The sequence below is a fragment of the Octopus sinensis genome, linkage group LG23 (assembly GCF_006345805.1).
Source record: "Octopus sinensis linkage group LG23, ASM634580v1, whole genome shotgun sequence".
NCBI lineage: Eukaryota > Metazoa > Mollusca > Cephalopoda > Octopoda > Octopodidae > Octopus > Octopus sinensis.
The window spans coordinates 5013017-5032523 of NC_043019.1; the positions used below are offsets into that span (position 1 = coordinate 5013017).

General features: G+C 39.9%; 1 protein-coding gene across 1 annotated transcript; it reads left to right on the forward strand.

Annotated features, from left to right (window-relative positions):
- Positions 1-2144: 2144 nt before the first annotated feature.
- Positions 2145-14065, forward strand: LOC118767669 (monocarboxylate transporter 14-like). Its single transcript, XM_036512607.1, has 5 exons — positions 2145-2556; positions 5702-5919; positions 7971-8114; positions 11337-12083; positions 12880-14065. Exons 1-5 carry the CDS (start codon positions 2369-2371, stop codon positions 13026-13028), a joined length of 1446 nt encoding a protein of 481 aa, XP_036368500.1. The 5' UTR covers positions 2145-2368; the 3' UTR covers positions 13029-14065.
- The last annotated feature ends 5442 nt before the right edge of the window (positions 14066-19507 follow it).

Here is a 19507-nt window from a genome sequence, read left to right on the forward strand (position 1 = left end):
CCCGGGACTTATTCTTTGTAAGCCCAGTACTTATTCTATCGGTCTCTTTTTCTGAACCACTAAGTGACGGGGATGTAAACACACCAGCATCGGTTGTCAAGCAATGCTAGGGGGACAAACACACACACACACATATATATATATATATACATATATACGACAGGCTTCTTTCAGTTTCCGTCTAACAGATCCACTCATAAGGCTTTGGTCGGCCTGAGGCTATAGTAGAAGACACTTGCCCAAGATGCCACACAGTGGGACTGAACCCGGAACCATGTGGTTGGTAAACAAGCTACTTACCACACAGCCGCTCCTGCGCCAATAATTCATGTCCAAAAGTGCTATAGTGGGTCTCGGCAGGTTGCAGCTGCCGAGATAAAAATGCCAAAGGTTGCATATGTTCTTGATGGAACTGTTGTAACACAGCACCTACAGCTGTATTTGATGCGTCCACCATAAGCAAAAGCTTTGTGCCATAAACAGGGTGCACTAACAGTGAAGATTGTGCAAGTTCATGCTTTACCATTTGAAAGGCATCCATTTAGGAAGATGAAAGTGAAATAGCTTCATTTTTGTTCTTACGATTCTTTAAAAGCTCAGTAAGAGGAGCAAGATGCTCCGCACAGTGAGGGATAAATCGTCTCTAAAAGTTCAATAATCCCAGGAAATGATGAAGCTGCCGGAGTGAGGCAAGAGGAGGAAGTTCTTGGATAGCCCAGACTTTTCAGGAAGAGGCCTAATACCCACTTCATCGATGAGGTGGCCAAGGAAATCAAGTGAAGAGGATCCAAAAACACATTTAGCTGGATTTATTCTAACTCTGAATTGGGTCAGGTGCTGGAAAAGCAGCTTTAACCCTTTAGCATTTAAACCGGCCATATCCGGCCAAAAGTATTCTGCCTGTTTTATGTCCAAACTGGCCAGATCTGGTCTCTCACACCAGCCCTACAATATCGTTTTAAAAATTAACAGCTACCTCATCAAAATCTCATAGCTACAAGATAATGCCTGATTAGTTCAAAACAATGTGGATAAAAAAGGATTAATTTTGGTAGAATAATGCGAACACTAAAGGGTTAAATGTTGTACGTGCTCGTCCGCACTAGAACTGGTAATCAACAGATCATCGATGTAAGCATAAACGAAGACCAGCCCACGAATGACCTGGAATGTACTGGCAGCATTCTGTAACCCAAACAGCATTGTCAGAAATTCAAAAACACCAAATGGTGTTGTCACAGCAGTTTTAGGGATGTATTCTGGGTGCACAGGAATCTGATGATAGGCCTGAACCAGATGGAGCTTAGAGAACACTGTACACCCCTGTAAGGATGAAGCAAAGTCCTGGAAATGAGGGATCGAATAACGATCATGCATATCCTTAACATAGTTTTTAGGGAGATTCAGCATGACACAGAGTGTGAACAAAGCTGGCCTTTTAAAGTACAGGTGTCACTCATTTTTGCCAGCTGAGTGGACTGGTGCAACGTAAATAAAATGTCTTGCTCAAGGACACAATGTGCTACAAGGAATTGAACTGATGACTTAGTAACCATGAGCTGAATCCCCTAACCACTAAGCCACACACCTTCCCAATACAATCTCATATTAACCCCCAACAACCAATCCTTTCTTCTAACATCAACCCTCTGCGATTCCCAAACCAACCACATTTTTTGCCAAACCACCACCTCATTATTCTCATCAATCATGGAAGGGCCACGTCATTGTCTTTATATAGGCTTGGTTGAGATAAGATGGGGGTCATCAAAGCTAATTATCTTAGATATACTTTAACAAAGGTAGGGCCTTCAGCTTTTCCTCAATGGCACGATGGTTATGGGACCCACCAATTAAATGTCTTTTCAGCATGATATCCAGAACTGGTTGTATCTGTTGATTTCCAGGTAAAATTACTGTTAAACGTGTTAATTCCCGATTAAAGTGTATGGAACAAGTAAAGAACCCAGTTTCAGATAAAAAAGAAAAAGAAAATGATTATGTTAAAAAAAAAGAAAAAAAAACTAGTTCTTTAGGTCTATTGTTGAATTGATGAATAATTCTAAATCAGCTGATAGGGTTGTGATGACATTTGTTGCTGGCTGACACAATATCATGTAATCTGAGAATTTTTCACTCAGGTTATCAGCATGCTTCTGAATATCATAGAAATATTTTTTTCATGAGAGCACTTTTGGGAAGGTCTGGTAGATATATATATATATAAACTCAGAAAACGCAGGAAAAGAAAATATTGCATATATTTCTTCAAGGACACCACTATACGTTCCCACTATACACAGGCACACAGACGTATGCATACATAAAACCACTCATATAAAATTAACTATAAATGTTCTGACTGAAAATGACTAAAAATAGCGAAATTCTTATCCAAGTAGACTTACTAAATACTAAACCAGAAGAAGGGAAGAGAAATCTAACAGGTGTTTTTACAGAGACATGTCCCCAGAAAGGTGTGAATCCCGGATTTTGTGAAGATGAGTTCACTAATCGAGAATCAGAACTTAATGTTACAGCTAATCAACCTGCAAGGTAATTAGTATATTAATTTTTCTTTATTGTTGTTGATGTTGTTGTGTAGCCACAGAGTAGCTCTTGTAGAACAGATTTATGTTATTAAGGTAGATAGGTAGATATGAACTGGGTTTGACCTGCAGATGAAGCATTGCAGATATACAAGGTCTCCATTTCCAGAAGACCATACTGCAAACTGTGACATGCAGTGAAGAATTAAACAGAATAGTTTGGGAAATATTGTCTCTTCTCTCCAGTCTAATTCTGTCTGGGTAAGCCATGATTTAGCAGCCTTATAATCAAAGACATTCCAGCTGTGACCATCTTTGTGTAATGTGACTCCATTCTCCACATTCTAGAGCAGTTGTTCTCAAGCATTTTTGGGCCCCATTTGATTCTTATTTTCACTCAACTGGACTTCCATAACCACTCGATATATATGAAAAATCCTATCATATTTTTTATAATTAAATATCATCAAAGACTGTAAAAAAAATTTTAATATTTTGTGTACTGTAGAAGTATAACCAATTTTTGGCAGATAAATTTTAAAATCTTATATGGACCCTCAAGGGTCATTATGGACTCCTAAGGGACATATGAAACCCAGTTGAGAGACTATCCAAGAGTATGAATTGAGAGAATTTAGCTGCTATTTCGCACAGATAAAGTAACAACATACAGGCTCCCTTTCAACTTGTAGATTCTGATGGTGGCTGATAAGGTGGACCCAACCAGGGAGTGACATTTGATAATTCTCTACCCTCATCATTGGTAATGTACAAGCAAACTGTTGTGTAGCATTTAACCCTATCTGGTGTGGTTTTTGGTGGTTACTAGTTAACCTTATGCAATATAGAGAGTTTTTGGTTACTGTTCAACTCTGTGTGATGTAGAATATATTTGATTGCTAATTAACCTTAAGAGCTTTATTGATTACAAGGAAACTCAGGCAAGGGCTTTGTTAATCCCATCTAATGCAAAGGTTTGCATAATTAACAGCTAACCCTGTGCACTTTGAGGGCCTCTCGGTTAGTAATTAATTCTGTGAGGGGTGTTTTGTTGGTTACATATTAAATATTAAACCTGTGCAGTGTGGAAGTTTTCTTGATTGCCATTTTAATTTCTTTGATATTGGTGCCTTCATAATTAATAATAATAATAATAATGAAATTATTGTATACAGTGCTCAGGTGCACCACAACTTGTCAGAAAGTGCGTATAGAGTATATGCAGTAATGTACAAATATCTGGGAAGCGAACAGTGTATGAGTCAGATACATGCTTGTGTGTGTATGGAGGGGAGAAAATCAGGTGTAGTGTTGGCGAATCTCAGGAAGCATAGAAGTTTTGAAGGATGCAGTGCTCCGACAACTAACAACTGATGCCTGCAGTTTGTTCCATGCATCAGCGTGTGTATGGAGGGGAGAAAATCAGGTGTAGTGTTGGCGAATCTCAGGAAGCATAGAAGTTTTGAAGGATGCAGTGCTCCGACAACTAACAACTGATGCCTGCAGTTTGTTCCATGCATCAGCGTGTGTATGGAGGGGAGAAAATCAGGTGTAGTGTTGGCGAATCTCAGGAAGCATAGAAGTTTTGAAGGATGCAGTGCTCCGACAACTAACAACTGATGCCTGCAGTTTGTTCCATGCATCAGCGTGTGTATGGAGGGGAGAAAATCAGGTGTAGTGTTGGCGAATCTCAGGAAGCATAGAAGTTTTGAAGGATGCAGTGCTCCGACAACTAACAACTGATGCCTGCAGTTTGTTCCATGCATCAGCGTGTGTATGGAGGGGAGAAAATCAGGTGTAGTGTTGGCGATCTCAGGAAGCATAGAAGTTTTGAAGATGCAGTGCTCCGACAACTAACAACTGATGCCTGCAGTTTGTTCCATGCATCAGCGTGTGTATGGAGGGGAGAAAATCAGGTGTAGTGTTGGCGAATCTCAGGAAGCATAGAAGTTTTGAAGGATGCAGTGCTCCGACAACTAACAACTGATGCCTGCAGTTTGTTCCATGCATCAGCGTGTGTATGGAGGGGAGAAAATCAGGTGTAGTGTTGGCGAATCTCAGGAAGCATAGAAGTTTTGAAGGATGCAGTGCTCCGACAACTAACAACTGATGCCTGCAGTTTGTTCCATGCATCAGCGTGTGTATGGAGGGGAGAAAATCAGGTGTAGTGTTGGCGAATCTCAGGAAGCATAGAAGTTTTGAAGGATGCAGTGCTCCGACAACTAACAACTGATGCCTGCAGTTTGTTCCATGCATCAGCGTGTGTATGGAGGGGAGAAAATCAGGTGTAGTGTTGGCGAATCTCAGGAAGCATAGAAGTTTTGAAGGATGCAGTGCTCCGACAACTAACAACTGATGCCTGCAGTTTGTTCCATGCTTCAGCAACTCTTAGTGTGAATAAATGCTTCCTAAAGTCATGGGAGCTGTGCTGTTTTCTGACTTTGTAAACATGTCCACGGGTGTTAGACGGGTGGAGTTTGAAAAGGTGCTCAGAGTTATTGTTGGTAAGATGGTTAATAACATCAGCTAACATTTGGTTGTAAGCTTAAGAACAGGCACGAAAAATCCCATAAATAGGCACACCATAGAAAAAATAATGTTAATAGGCACAGCACACTTATTAAGTAGAGTACTTTCCAGTAGAAAACAACAAAGACTAAAAAAAAAAAACAGTACGTACCAAATGCATAAAGCTTGTCTCAGGTGTAAATCTACTGAAATGATAAAAGTACTTTTTATGTTGCTATACTAATACTGGTGTTTGTACTACTGTCATACTACTACTACTGCTGCTACTACAACAACAATTACTACTATTGCTGCTACTACTACTACAACAACAATTACTACTATTGCTGCTACTACTACTACAACAACAATTACTACTATTGCTGCTACTACTACTACAACAACAATTACTACTATTGCTGCTACTACTACTACTACTACTACTACTGCAACAACAATTACTACTATTGCTACTACTGCTACTACTACTACAACAACAATTACTACTATTGCTGCTACTACTACTACTATTACTACTACTGCAACAACAATTACTACTATTGCTGCTACTACTACTACTACAACAACAATTACTACTATTGCTGCTACTACTACTACTACATGTTTTTCTTCTCTATTTCCAGGATGGTAAAGTGCACACCTGAGGGTCATACATCCAGTAAATGTTCCTCTTTCCTCAAATACCTGGCTTATGTCTCTATATTATACACCAATCTGTTGAGTTTTGGCATTGCTTCCTCCCTCGGCATTCTATACATCTACCTCATCAGAGAATTCAACACCACAAAATCTGAAACAGCCATGATAACATCAGCGTGTGGTGCAACTTTGGGTTGTGGAGGTAGGTGTTTGTTAATTAACAGGTGTTTGTTAATTAACAGGTGTTGTTTTTTTTTTTGTTTTTTTTAGAATGTTGTTATTTGTGACATCAGGATAATTCTCCCACCTGCCTCAGTCATTCGACTGCGGCCATGCTGGAGCACCGCCTTTAGTCGAGCAGATCGACCCCGGGACTTATTCTTTGTAAGCCCAGTACTTATTCTATCGGTCTCTTTTGCCGAACCGCTAAGTGACGGGGACGTAAACACACCAGCATCGGTTGTCAAGCCAATGCTAGGGGGACAAACACAGACACACAAACATACACACACATACATATATATATATATATATATACATATATACGACAGGCTTCTTTCAGTTTCCATCTACCAAATCCACTCACAAGGCTTTGGTCGGCCTGGGGCTATAGCAGAAGACACTTGCTCAAGATGCCACGCAGTGGGACTGAACCCGGAACCATGTGGTTGGTTAGCAAGCTACTTACCACACAGCCACTCCTGCGGGACATTGTCTACAGTCTTTCCCAGGCCTTCCGGGCCCAGTGAGATTGGCGCAGCTAATATTCAGCATCAACTGTTGCATGTCACTGGCACCTGGAAAGATGTGTGCAAGGAGGGAATTTCAATGTGTAGAAAGTCTGTGGAGTAGGTCTGCTAGTCTTTATATATAAAAGTGAAGTTGTGTGAGTGTCTGTCTCCTACGATTTAGATTCCTAACTACTCCCACATTTTGCAGTGCAGTTTAACCAAAACCGGGTATCTTATAGTCGTGATTCCTATCGAGCCCTTCTGGGTATTAGTATGAGTCTACGATTTTAAAAAAAATTTACCACAATTTTTCCACATTTTTAATGCATTTTCGCTCGGTTTATATAAGGGAAGTAACTCTCTAAAAATGTATTATTAAATCTCAGAACGTAAAAAGCTACAGTAACACCACCCCCCTTTGTGGTTAGCCAAATTGAGATGGCTATTATACTTTACATCTCTAAAAATGCTTATATAGTTATTTCCCTTACAAACTCGAGCAACGCCAGGCGATACTGCTAGTTTTATGTAAAGTAAAAAGAATGTCAAGATATAATATAATAATAATAATAATAATTATTATTATTATTATTATTATTATTATTATTATTATTATTATTATTATAATAATAATTTTCTGAATCCCTTTCACCCACACAAGACTTGCACAAACCATCACTTGTAGACAGACTTACAGATTTCTTTTCAAAAAACGAGTTATTAGCTTAGAAGCCTGTTTTACACTTTCTATAAATTTCTCAGTAACACGCAGAAGCATTTAATATGGTACTAGTAGAAACTTTTGTATTTCATTCAAAATTTGGATCTTGTGCTTGAAAAATGAAACTCGTAAAACCGAGGTCACATTAAGCAGGTCCTCATGAGGTATTACTGTATATTGCTTTGTTGTAAGGAAGAGGAAAAAATTTACTTTTTAAATTGATAGCATTTCATTCTTTCAACTTGACATATGTTAGCTTGTGTAAATCACTTAAATTTGTTATCTTTCTGCTTTAGAATACATGTGAAGATTTTCACAGGCGCAGGAGTGGCTGTGTGGCAAGTAGCTTGCTAACCAACCACATGGTTCCAGGTTCAGTCCCACTGCGTGGCATCTTGGGCAAGTGTCTTCTGCTATAGCCCCGGGCCAACCAATGCCTTGTGAGTGGATTTGGTAGACGGAAACTGAAAGAAGCCTGTCGTATATATGTATATATATATGTGTGTGTTTACGTCCCCGTCACTTAGCGGTTTGGCAAAAGAGACTGATAGAATAAGTACTGGGCTTCCAAAGAATAAGTCCCGGGGTTGATTTGCTCGACTAAAGGCGGTGCTCCAGCATGGCCGCAGTCAAATGACTGAAACAAGTAAAAGAGTTAAAGGATAAGAATATTTTCTTCTATGCATTAATTATTCTAATAAATTCTCTTATCTTATGGCTAACAGAATTTTAAAATACCCTCGCATAATTTCATTATCTTTTGACAGAATCTCATTTCAGACTTTCACTTTTCATTTGCAGGAATATTCGCAGGAATGTTATACAGAAAAATTGGTGTCAGGCGGTCGTTTATCGTTGCCAGTGCTTTGTGTTCGATTGGTTTGTTTGCAAGTAGCTTCACACCAAACATTTGGTTCCTGTTTTTCTCACTTGGAATCTTATTTGGTAAGTTCAACAAATTATGGCTGAAATAATAATAAAGCAATATTTATTCGATTTACTCTGTCAGGCAACAGCTATTACTTGGATATGGCAATATGATTTTGAAAATCCTGTTATGTAGCAGATATTCTCATTCAGTGCCATACAAGGGCTCAGTACTAGCTTCGAAACCATTAAATACAATGGTAACATAGTAAATATTTATGTATTTGTTTACCAATGCATCCAAGCGCCTGTGAGATTTTGTGTAAACTTATTTTAGTCACAGTTGAGAAAATATTTTCTATCCTAACATTCAGAGAAAGAAAAAAATTTTGCAATTGTCACAGAATATTATGAAATATTTGGAGGAATAACGGATCTTTTCCTTCAGATAGACAGAATTCAACCCAATTTCTAGTTAACTAAACAATTTGAAACTTCGTATTGTTACGGAATCCCACCTGCCGTCGCTCGAACTCGAACCCGGGATCCTAACAAGTCGAGCGACGACGATTGACCAGGCTAGATCGATCGGGAAAGTTCGCCACGGAAAGAGAGAACTCAGAGAGGAGAGAGATAACAACAACAACAACTGCAGCAGGAAGAGACACAGAGGCAATTGGCTTACATTTAACCTACTAGTTTATATGACTATTACAACAAATACAATGTGATACATCAGGTAGATACAAGCAACAGAATCAACAGCATGCAGATGCAATATAACAACAGCATTTAAAGAAAACAACAAATCAATACATTATACAATGTTCATGTCACAAATAATTCACGTTACAATTAACGTACACATTAACGATACAGTTCAGAGTTCTTTTCAGTCTTTAAAGACTATATCAGAGTCTTTCTTTTTCTCTCTTTCTTTTCACATTAATTCTTTAACACAATGTCTTTATACATTTCTTTTCCAGCCTTTTAGCACTGTTCTTTCTTTTCCACAACAATTCTGAACATAAATACCACAACTCTTTCCTTCTTTTTCTTCACATATCAAAACATAATTAAACACATACCTTACAACAGCCAATGCCTCACACCGTAGTCCATCTCTATAAGCTGCTTAATCCTATTGTATGTCTTCCTCAACCCCTCATCCTCTCACTCTACTGTCATACTCTCGCCTGTCATCTCTCATGACTGTGTGTCTGTCTTCCTCTGCGCTTCCTTTGTAATCCTTTTGCTGTCTCTGGCAGAACTACCTGTTGCCAACTCACTCTGTTCCGACTGCCTTGTCTCTCGCAGAGTTTCCGGCCGACTGTGTTTACAGCTCAAAGTTCCTCCTTTTTAAGGGGTGTTTACAACGAACTTTCGTTCACCTGAAAGGGGTCGCAGGTCCACCCAGAACCAATCAATCCACCTGAATCTGACAGGACAATGGATTTATTCCAAAGTAGGTCGCAACCAACTGTCCTAAGATTAGAAAGAGTGAAAGAATTGTATGAAAACCTATATCAATAAAAAAAAAAGCTTCTGGAATAGTAAATTGAAAGGGAATGGTCCTATTTCTGGAGACAAAGTTTGAGAGGTATTAGTGATAATATTTAGTATTTTGGCAGAATCATTTGGCAGGATGCCAGGCAAAATGTTTACTCTTACTCTTACTCTTTTACTTGTTTCAGTCATTTGACTGCAGCCATGCTGGAGCACCGCCTTTAATCGAGCAACTTGACCCCGGGACTTATTCTTTTTTTAAGCCCAGTACTTATTCTATCGGTCTCTTTTGCTGAACCGCTAAGTAACGGGGACATAAACACACCAGCATCGGTTGTCAAGCAATGCTAGAGGGACAAACACAGATACACAAACACACACGCATATATATATATATATATATATATACATATATACGACGGGCTTCTTTCAGTTTCCGTCTACCAAATCCACTCACAAGGCTTTGGTCGGCCCGAGGCTATAGTATAAGACACTATCCCAAGGTGCCACGCAGTGGGACTGAACCCGGAACCATGTGGTTGGTAAACAAGCTACTTACCACACAGCCACTCCTGCGCCTGTTTAGTGCTATTTTGTCCATCTTTACTACGTTGTGTTTAAATTCTGAGATGGTCAACTTTGCATTTCATCGTTTCAGGGTCAATAAAATAAGTTCCACATGAACACTGGGGTTTGATGCAACTGACTTACCCCTTCTCCAAAATTGCTGGCTTTGGGCCAAAATAAGTACTCAACCATTGATCCTAAATTTATGACCAGTAATTCTAATTTTAACATCACCAAATGTAAATTAAATAGAGAATAAAGAAATACTAAAGACTAGATATCATAATGAAGTCAACCAATAGAGACAAAACAACCAGTTTGTTGCCTAGTGATGACAACATGACAATAATTTTAAAAAAGCGTACCCCAAGGAAATGGTATTTAACAATGAAAATTACTACTACATATATATATGTATGTGTGTGTTTGTGTGTCTGTGTTTGTCCCCCTAGCATTGCTTGACAACCGATGCTGGTGTGTTTACGTCCCCGTCACTTAACAGTTCGGCAAAAGAGACCGATAGAATAAGTACTGGGCTTACAAAAGAATAAGTCCTGGGGTTGATTTGCTTGACTAAAGGCAGTGCTCCAGCATGGCCGCAATCAAATGACTGAAACAAGTAAAAGAGTACTACACATGAATATATAAAGACAGCAAGTTAGGTGTATGCATAAGTATGTATGTATGTAGGTAGGTAAGTGTGTGGGTGAGCGAATAGGTATGTGGATAGACAGATGGACAGAGGTGGACAAATGGATAGACAGACAGACAAATGGATAGGCAGACACACAGACAGACAGATGTATAGAAAGGCAGGTAGGTTGACAGGTAGGTAATTATGTAGGTAGGTAGATGATGAATGGTTGGATATCAAGGCGGCAAGCTGGCAGAAACGTTAGCACACCAGGCAAAATGCATAGCCGTATTTCGTCTGCCGTTACGCTCTGAGTTCAATCAAATTCCGTCGAGATCGACTTTGCCTTTCATCCTTTCGGGAGTGATAAATTAAGTACCAGTTACGCATTGGGGTCGACATAATCGACTTAATCTGCCTGTCTGTCTGTCTTTGTTTGTCTCCTCTGTGTTTAGCCCCTTGTGGGTAGTAAAGAAATAGGTTGGATATCGTTTGTACTTTGTTTCATCTTTGAATAAATCTGAGACGTTGCATTTATGTAACAAACCTACAATATCTTTCATACAATCATCTTTCTTTATATTCCATTTCAGGTTCTGGAGCAGCCATCAACAATATCGTCAGTTTTGCAGCCTTGGAGAAATTATTCCACCAAAATGCCCATATTCTATCCATTATATTGACCATTTGTCCTTCGGCTGGAACCTTATTTATGACATATTTGTTCGACGTTTTCTTAAATATCTACTCTTGGAGAGGAGCTTTGATGATTCTGTCTGGCTTCAGTTTGAACATGTGTTTTTCAGGATTGTTGACAAAAGTTGACAGAAAACCAAATTCTGATGCCAAGGTTGAACGACTAAAAATATTCGATATGAAAATATTGAAAAACAAAAGTTTCTTGATACTATCAACTGCTGCATCAATGAATACATGCTTTGGCTCCCTCGTTTTGCTCCTTATTGTTGATTTCTGGGTTGAAAAGGGTCATCCAATAGTAGAAGGGATTACACTAATCACATTTATATGTGTCTCAGGCATGGCAAGCCGACTTGTCTTTGGGTTCTTCAGCTTCTTATTCAACACAACACCAATTCTCGTTCTTTTATTCTACATCTTTTGTGGTATAGGTGGGACATTCTACATTTTTGCTCCTTTGTGCAACACTTATTCAGCATTAGTCTTTTTGGTTGTCTTGAATGGATTTTCTCGTGGCATGTTATCCACAATACGTCCCCTGGTCTTCAAAAAAGTTGTCGGCGTTGAGGCCTACCCACTAGCGATTGGTTATACTTATACGCTGAATGGCATCTGTGCAATACCACTGGCAACCATTGTAGGTAAGTGTGATATATATTCGTCTCTTCTATTCTAGGCGTGGTCGGTTGTAATCTTTACCACATCCCTAACCCCACGGTCAGCTTCATCTGCTTTCTGATTGGTAACTTACTTGTGACACAGGAAACACTGAGATGTGGGTTTCAGATTTTGGCCCAAGGCCAGCAATTCCGAGGGAGGGGTAAGTACTTATTTTATCAACCTTGAAAGGATGAAAGTCAAAGTCGACCCTGGCAGCATTTGGACTCAGAACATAAAGGAATGTCACCAAGCATTTTGTGTAGTGAGTGAACAATTCTGTCAACTCCCTGCCTTAGGAAACACTGTTAAATCTATTCACCACAGATAAATTCTTAAGGCAATAAAGTATAGGACTGTATTTTTCTATTAATTTACAGTTGCATTCTACATATATGAATGTCTGGATTAATAAGCTTCAGAACTGAATACAGAAGATAAACACAGATAACATGAGATTAAAGGTGATGACACAATGTAAAAAAAATCATCATAATAATCGTTTAACATCCGGTCTTCCATACATGCATGAGGACGGTCGACAGGAGCCAGCCAGGTAGAAAACTACCCTGGGCTATTGTGTCCATTTTCACAGGATTTTTTACGGCTTGATGCCCTTCCTAACACTTTTTAGCCTAAAATTAGTTCAGCGTAAAGAGTATTTTTTTTTTCTAATTTTTACTTGACAAGAGCAACCACAATAATTTAATCAGATCTCACTTTGAATGATATTCTGTTATTTCAAGGTTTTCATTTTTTTTTTCTTTCTTTCTTTTCTAGGTAAAATCACAGACCTGACACACAGTTATGACTTTGCTTTTTATCTCACTGGACTGTTTGAAACACTTATGTTTTTGCTATTAGCATCTTCACACTTACTGATTACTTGGATGAGAAAAAAGAATCATAAATTTAAACCTGAGAATTAGCCAGAAGAAATGAAGCCACATTCTCAAAACGGCGGCACAGGATTCTACACTTTTTTAAAAAGTTCACAGCTGTATAAATGTAATATATATTAAACAATATTTCTTACTATATTCAGTTTTGAAGTTCTTGTATTCTGGATTGGAAAAGTCGCTTCTCTACACAACAAATGGCCCATGAAGAAAGCTTGAGCTTACAAGGAACTCTCTATGTGGTCCCTCAAGTTCACTGAGATATCTTAAGAATGGTTGAATATAGTACATAATTCACTGGATAATATGCTAAAGGAGGAAGTGGTTACAGATAGAATGTCATCAGACAATAAAAATTTATTACAGAGACCTATATCAAGAAAATAAATACAGCAAACACACTAGATGGTTAAAAAATATTGGAAGCTGAAATTTTAGTCAATGAAATAAACATGACATTTCAAAGATAACAGCTCCAAAATGAACTTAGTGATATCTAAACCGGAAACACAAACATTAAAACCTCACTTACTGAAACCCACACATCACAAAAATCTTTTCCACATCTGAAAACTTTCTGCGAATTCAGATAAATCTAAGCTCATCCAATAGCACATAAAATACATATCAAGAGAAATAACTAATATGCACATGTAAACTCAGAACTGTAAACAACCTGCAATGCAACATCACCGGTCTAAAAATCACCTTTATATAACTAAAAGAAGCCTCACAATCACTCATAGCATTCACTGTCTTCAGACTGACCAACGTTTTTAGGTAGGTGCTTATCCCAACTCATTAGTCTGGGATTTCTCCCAGTTTCTGGGGTGTTAAGCAAATGAAATAACAAGACTGTTCTGAGCAGGTCACCAATCTATTGTAGAGTTAACTCCAGCAACTGTGTGGAATAATTTTTTAAGTTGTATATACAGGAGTAACATGAAATAGAGTGCCTTGCATCCAGGACATATATAATGGTAAGAAAAGCCAACACAAAATAATCACAATAGACATATACATACTGCCTTTACACTCACAGACTCCAAGCAGGATAAACAAGTCCAACAACAACAGTTTACTCTCTTTCTCTTTTACTTGTTTCAGTCATTTGACTGCAGCCATGCTGGAGCACCGCCTTTTAGTCGAGCAACTCGACCCCGGGACTTATTCTTTTGTAAGCCCAGTACTTATTCTATCGGTCTCTTTTGCCGAACCGCTAGATTACGGGGACGTAAACACACCAGCATCGGTTGTCAAGCAATGCTAAGAGGACAAACACAGACACACAAACACACACACGCATATATATATATATATATATATATATATATATATACACACACACACATATATATATATACATATATACGACGGGCTTCTTTTCCGTTTCTGTCTGCCAAATCCACTCACAAGGCTTTGGTCGGCCCGGGGCTATAGTAGAAAACACTTGCCCAAGGTGCCATGCAGTGGGACTGAACCCGGAATCATGTGGTTGGTAAACAAGCTACTTACCACACACCCACTCCTGCACCGAAGACGTTTTCAAAGACCATCCCTGAAAGCGATTCCAATGAGCACTACAAAAACAATACAGATAATGCCAGATGTGATGTAATAATATCATGACTCTACCCACCATTATAATGTAGTATAGCGTACTATATTGCATATACTATAGAAAAAACACCCATTCAAAGGCCAACAAATTAACTACAACAACAATCCCTCACAACAAACTAACTACAAAAGTCCCCTACACAACTGTCCATCATTCGAGCATGATCGTTGCCAAACAAAACAACAGCCAGAAAAAAAATTTAAGACACAAAAAACAGGCGCAGGAGTGGCTGTGTGGTAAGTAGCTTGCTAACCAACCACATGGTTCCGGGTTCAGTCCCACTGCGTGGCATCTTGGGCAAGTGTCTTCTGCTATAGCCCCGGGCCGACCAATGACTTGTGAGTGGATTTGGTAGATGGAAACTGAAAGAAGCCTGTCGTATATATGTATATATATATATAATATATATATATATAAGTGTGTGTGTATTTGTCTGTGTGTCTGTGTTTGTCCCCCCTAGCATTGCTTGACAACCGATGCTGGTGTGTTTACGTCCCCGTCACTTAGCGGTTCGGCAAAAGAGACCGATAGAATAAGTACTGGGCTTACAAAGAATAAGTCCCGGGGTCGAGTTGCTCGATTAAAGGCGGTGCTCCAGCATGGCCGCAGTCAAATGACTGAAACAAGTAAAAGAGTAAAGAGTATAATAAAACTTAGAGGGCGCGTGGCTTAGTGGTTAGGGCATTCGGCTCATGATCGTAAGGTTGTGAGTTCGATTCCCGGCGACACGTTGTGTCCTTGAGCAAGACACTTTATTTCACGTTGCTCCAGTCCACTCAGCTGGCAAAAATGAGGTGTACTTGTATTTCAAAGGGTCAGCCTTGTCACTCTCTGTGTCACGCTGATTATCCCCGAGAACTACGTTAAGGGTACACGTGTCTGTGGAATGCTCAGCCATTTGCACGTTAATTTCACGAGCAAGCTGTTCCGTTGATCGTATCAGCTGGGACCCTCGTCGTCGTAACCGGCGGAGTAAAATGAATAATAAAACTGAAGTTATATAAATGAAATAGCCAACCCACATAAAAACTAACAGCAATCTTGACATAAATAAGTCAACACGACATGCAACATAAAGATCCGACAAAAAGGGCTCCGTGAAGTCACAGTAGAAATAGTAGCGAAATTTACTTCAAATTACTCTATGTTGTTTCTCTAGAAGTGATTTAAAATGAACATATCTTTGTGTGAGGAAGAGAGAGAGAGATTAAAAGTTGCATATCTACCGCTAAACTTTTACAAAATTAAATCTGTTTTTCAATGTACGTGGGAAAATACAGAGATTAAGAATATGGAAATTTTTTTTTTTTAATTTCAAATTTTCTATGAAAAACTCCAAACTGACTGAAACTGCAAATGTCGATATCCTAAAAATAACAGCCAAATGCCTTTTGGGTCTGTGTGCGCGCGTACATCAATTTCAATGACTTATACGAATAAACAGAAAGTACAGAAATATATGTTCTACATACCTGTTATATATGTGTCTGCTTTTGTTTTCGCATCCATAAAGTTTTTGAGGATGACGGAAAAGCTATTTGATACACCCACTAAAAGATTTGGGGGATGGGGGCTAATGCAAATTCACACATCCCTTTCAGAAATGCATTTTTCTGAAAAAGTTTATTCTGTTATGTAAAACCTAGAAATCCAAATAAATTTTTTCAGAAAAGTGCATTTTCCTAGGAGAGGTGCAAATCTACATTAGCACCCCTGGGATTGCGATTAAGCAGTCGGAAAGTGTGACTGGTCTGTGAGGGGGACGTATAATTGGGCTGCCTGTCGAAAGAATTTGTGGAGTAACAAAAATTTATTTCTCTCCGAAGAGATAAATAAATATCTAGACAGATATTGATTTAAATATTTCAACCGAATGTCTGGTCGCCGAATCCATTCTTTTATATCCCTCCACAAACGTTCAATGTTTTGTGTGGGTGTCGGATGAACAAAGTTTTCAGGATGGTTTATCACACAATGGTAGTAACCCAAACTGATTAGATCTTTGTAGGCAGCCCAAGAATCGCTGTAAATAATTGAGCCTGGTTTGATATGTTTTTTGGATCCGAGGAACCAGTGTCGCTTTGTTACAGTTCTTATTAATAAGAGGCACAACAAAACGACACTTACTGGTTCGCTCTATTCCACCAAACAACCAAACTTAGCTCAGCATTCGACCCCTCCTGTACTTACGACGAACAATCAAAGACTCATCAATTTCACCTTCGATTGATTTTAATTTCTTTATTACCCACAAGGGGTGAAATACAGAGGGGGACAATACAGCCTGATTGGGGTCAGACACACAATGATTATATGACTTTTAAAATTTTACAAAATATAATGAAATTGAATGAAATACAAGGACAAAATACAAACATGAAATGAAGCAGAGAGATGGATTACGCTCCGACCCCACGAGCCCCATTCTCCTACTGGAACCTTAGTATACAGACTTATGACATGTTCACGAGGAATCTTTCATTCCAAGCAACCTCGCAATAAGCAACCATTCTTTTTTTGAACATTTTCTCTGACAGGCATCTTCTCTCCAGCCTCACCTTCCTTTTAAGGAGGAAGATAAAAAATCTCACCAACCCAAGACCGGAGATGAGGTTGCCTGTCACCAAACCTTTCATTCGCGACTTCCATACCACCTCTTTCACAATTGCTACTACTGTGAGAAAACATTGCTTACCTTCTTTCGTGAGGAAATCCGGCGGGTCAATTTTTACGATTGACTCAGACGACAGCTGTACTCTTCCCGAACCTGACAGCAGATGTTCTGCATAAGCCCACACTTCAGACACTAAACAATAGCGTGCAGGATGGTTTCCCTATCCTGATCGCATCTTGGACAGTCGGCAAGTCTAGTTCGACTGTATTGTGTGAACTTATCCTGAACAGGTAAAGCTCCTCGGTAACATTGCCAGGCCAGGGATTTTTAGAAATTATCCAAACACCTCGGCCCGAACGTCCTTCGGAACAGACTGTCTAACTAGTTATTTCCGAGACCTAGGGTCTCCCCTAGGGTATCGTCGTTCTCAGTCTCTACCAACCTGCTATAGAAAGATGTGGTGGTACCAAAACCGCTGGCATTACCCAAGCAACGGAATAGCAGGAGTGCTTTATGGCACGCCATAAACCATGTACCCAACCTCGATCTACGAAGGAACCAGCTTTTTTGTCTACTAAAACTAGTGAACCTGGGAAAGATCCGTTTCACGAGCGGAGACCACACCTGCTCACCATTCAGGGGTAGCCAGAGATGCCTCAACCTCAGCGCATGTTTGCGCATCAACAGCCAGGACATCCCCAGTACTCCCTTCAATGGCTTCTGGCAGCAGATAGAACGCCTCACAAGAGGAGTGGTGCCCTTCCACAAAAAGCGGAAGATCTGCCTCTCCAACTTGCTCAACCACGAATCGAGACATGGCACGACAGTTAGGCGGTAAAGGATGACCGATGCGATCAACACATTGACCACCTCCGCCCTCGCTTTCAAGGATAGCCACCGCCAAGACCAGGTCTTGACTATGCAGGTCACCTTGCCGCATACTTCTACCCAGTTCTTTTCTACCTGGAAGTCTGGACCAAACCAACCAAACTCCTAGCAGCTTGACCGGGCCCTCCGTCCAATGTCCCACAGGTTTGTGTCTTGCTGATCAGAGCATTCGCAACCCGCGCCAATCTTTTTGCTAGTACCTTGGCCAAAATCTTCACTTCTGTGTTTAACAGAGTGATGGGCCTAAAGTTGTCTATCTTATCCCCCTTGTCTGGGTCCTTCCTGACCAGAGTCACCACTCCCTGGCATACAGATCTGGGGATCAACCCATTCTGCTGCCAGTTTGCTTAAACCCCGGCCAGAATTTGCCCAAACAAGTCTGGCATACTTTTGTACAATTCGTAAGGCAAACCATCAAGTCCCGGTGCCCTACCAACTTTGCAGTCAGCTACAGCCTCTCTCACCTCCTCAGGTGTGATCGACCCTTCACAGCACTCGGCATCCTGCCCCGAGAGACGCGGCAGCCCGGGAAGGAAGTCCGAAAGGTCCAACCTATTATCCGGTCCATCGCCCCTCCCAAAAAGCTGTGCAAAGTGCCCCTAAAAAGCCTGACACATTTCATCGGGTTTGTTCACAATCTTGCCTTGTAGGTTCCCCACAGATCGAATTGTGGAATTATTTCCACATTGGGTTTCCACCATCCGGGCCCATCCAGCAGCATTGATCCCCTCACTCCCCATTGCACGAAGTCTAACTCTGATTATGCATCCCATGTGTTTGGCCTCGAGGTGCTGGTTTAATTCCAGTCTCTTTGCCTTCACCTGAGCAGCACTACCAGTCAACACGGCTTCCTCTAATTCCTTAGCTAGTTCTAGTTCCATCTTACACTCTCTAGCCACTAAACCTATGCTATATCTAACAGACTCAAATTTAATGGCTCTTTTGAGGGCGTACCACCATTTATTATTAATGATGTTAAAGCTCTCTGTATCAATAACTTAATCCGGCCCCTGTACTCTTCGTTCACCAAATGGGACTTATTGAGTTTCCAGTAACCAGATCCTCTCTTCTGTAACTTATCTAGGTTCAGTTTACAAGTGACTAATTTATGATCACCGTAGCTGACCAAGTGGAACTGTGGACACTTAGCTATGGTTCTATCTATTTCTCTAATTAGAATCTTATCTATATAGGACTTAAAAGACCCGTCACCACTTAACCATGTCCACATTGGGGTGTTCGGGAATTCAAGTCTGTATAGATCTACTAGCTGAAAGCAACTTAGTACATCTTGGAAGCCGGCATTCGGTACCCCATTTGGGTTCCAGCCAACATTATCCACGCACACATCGTGAATAGCGTTAAAGTCCCCAAACAAAACTAATG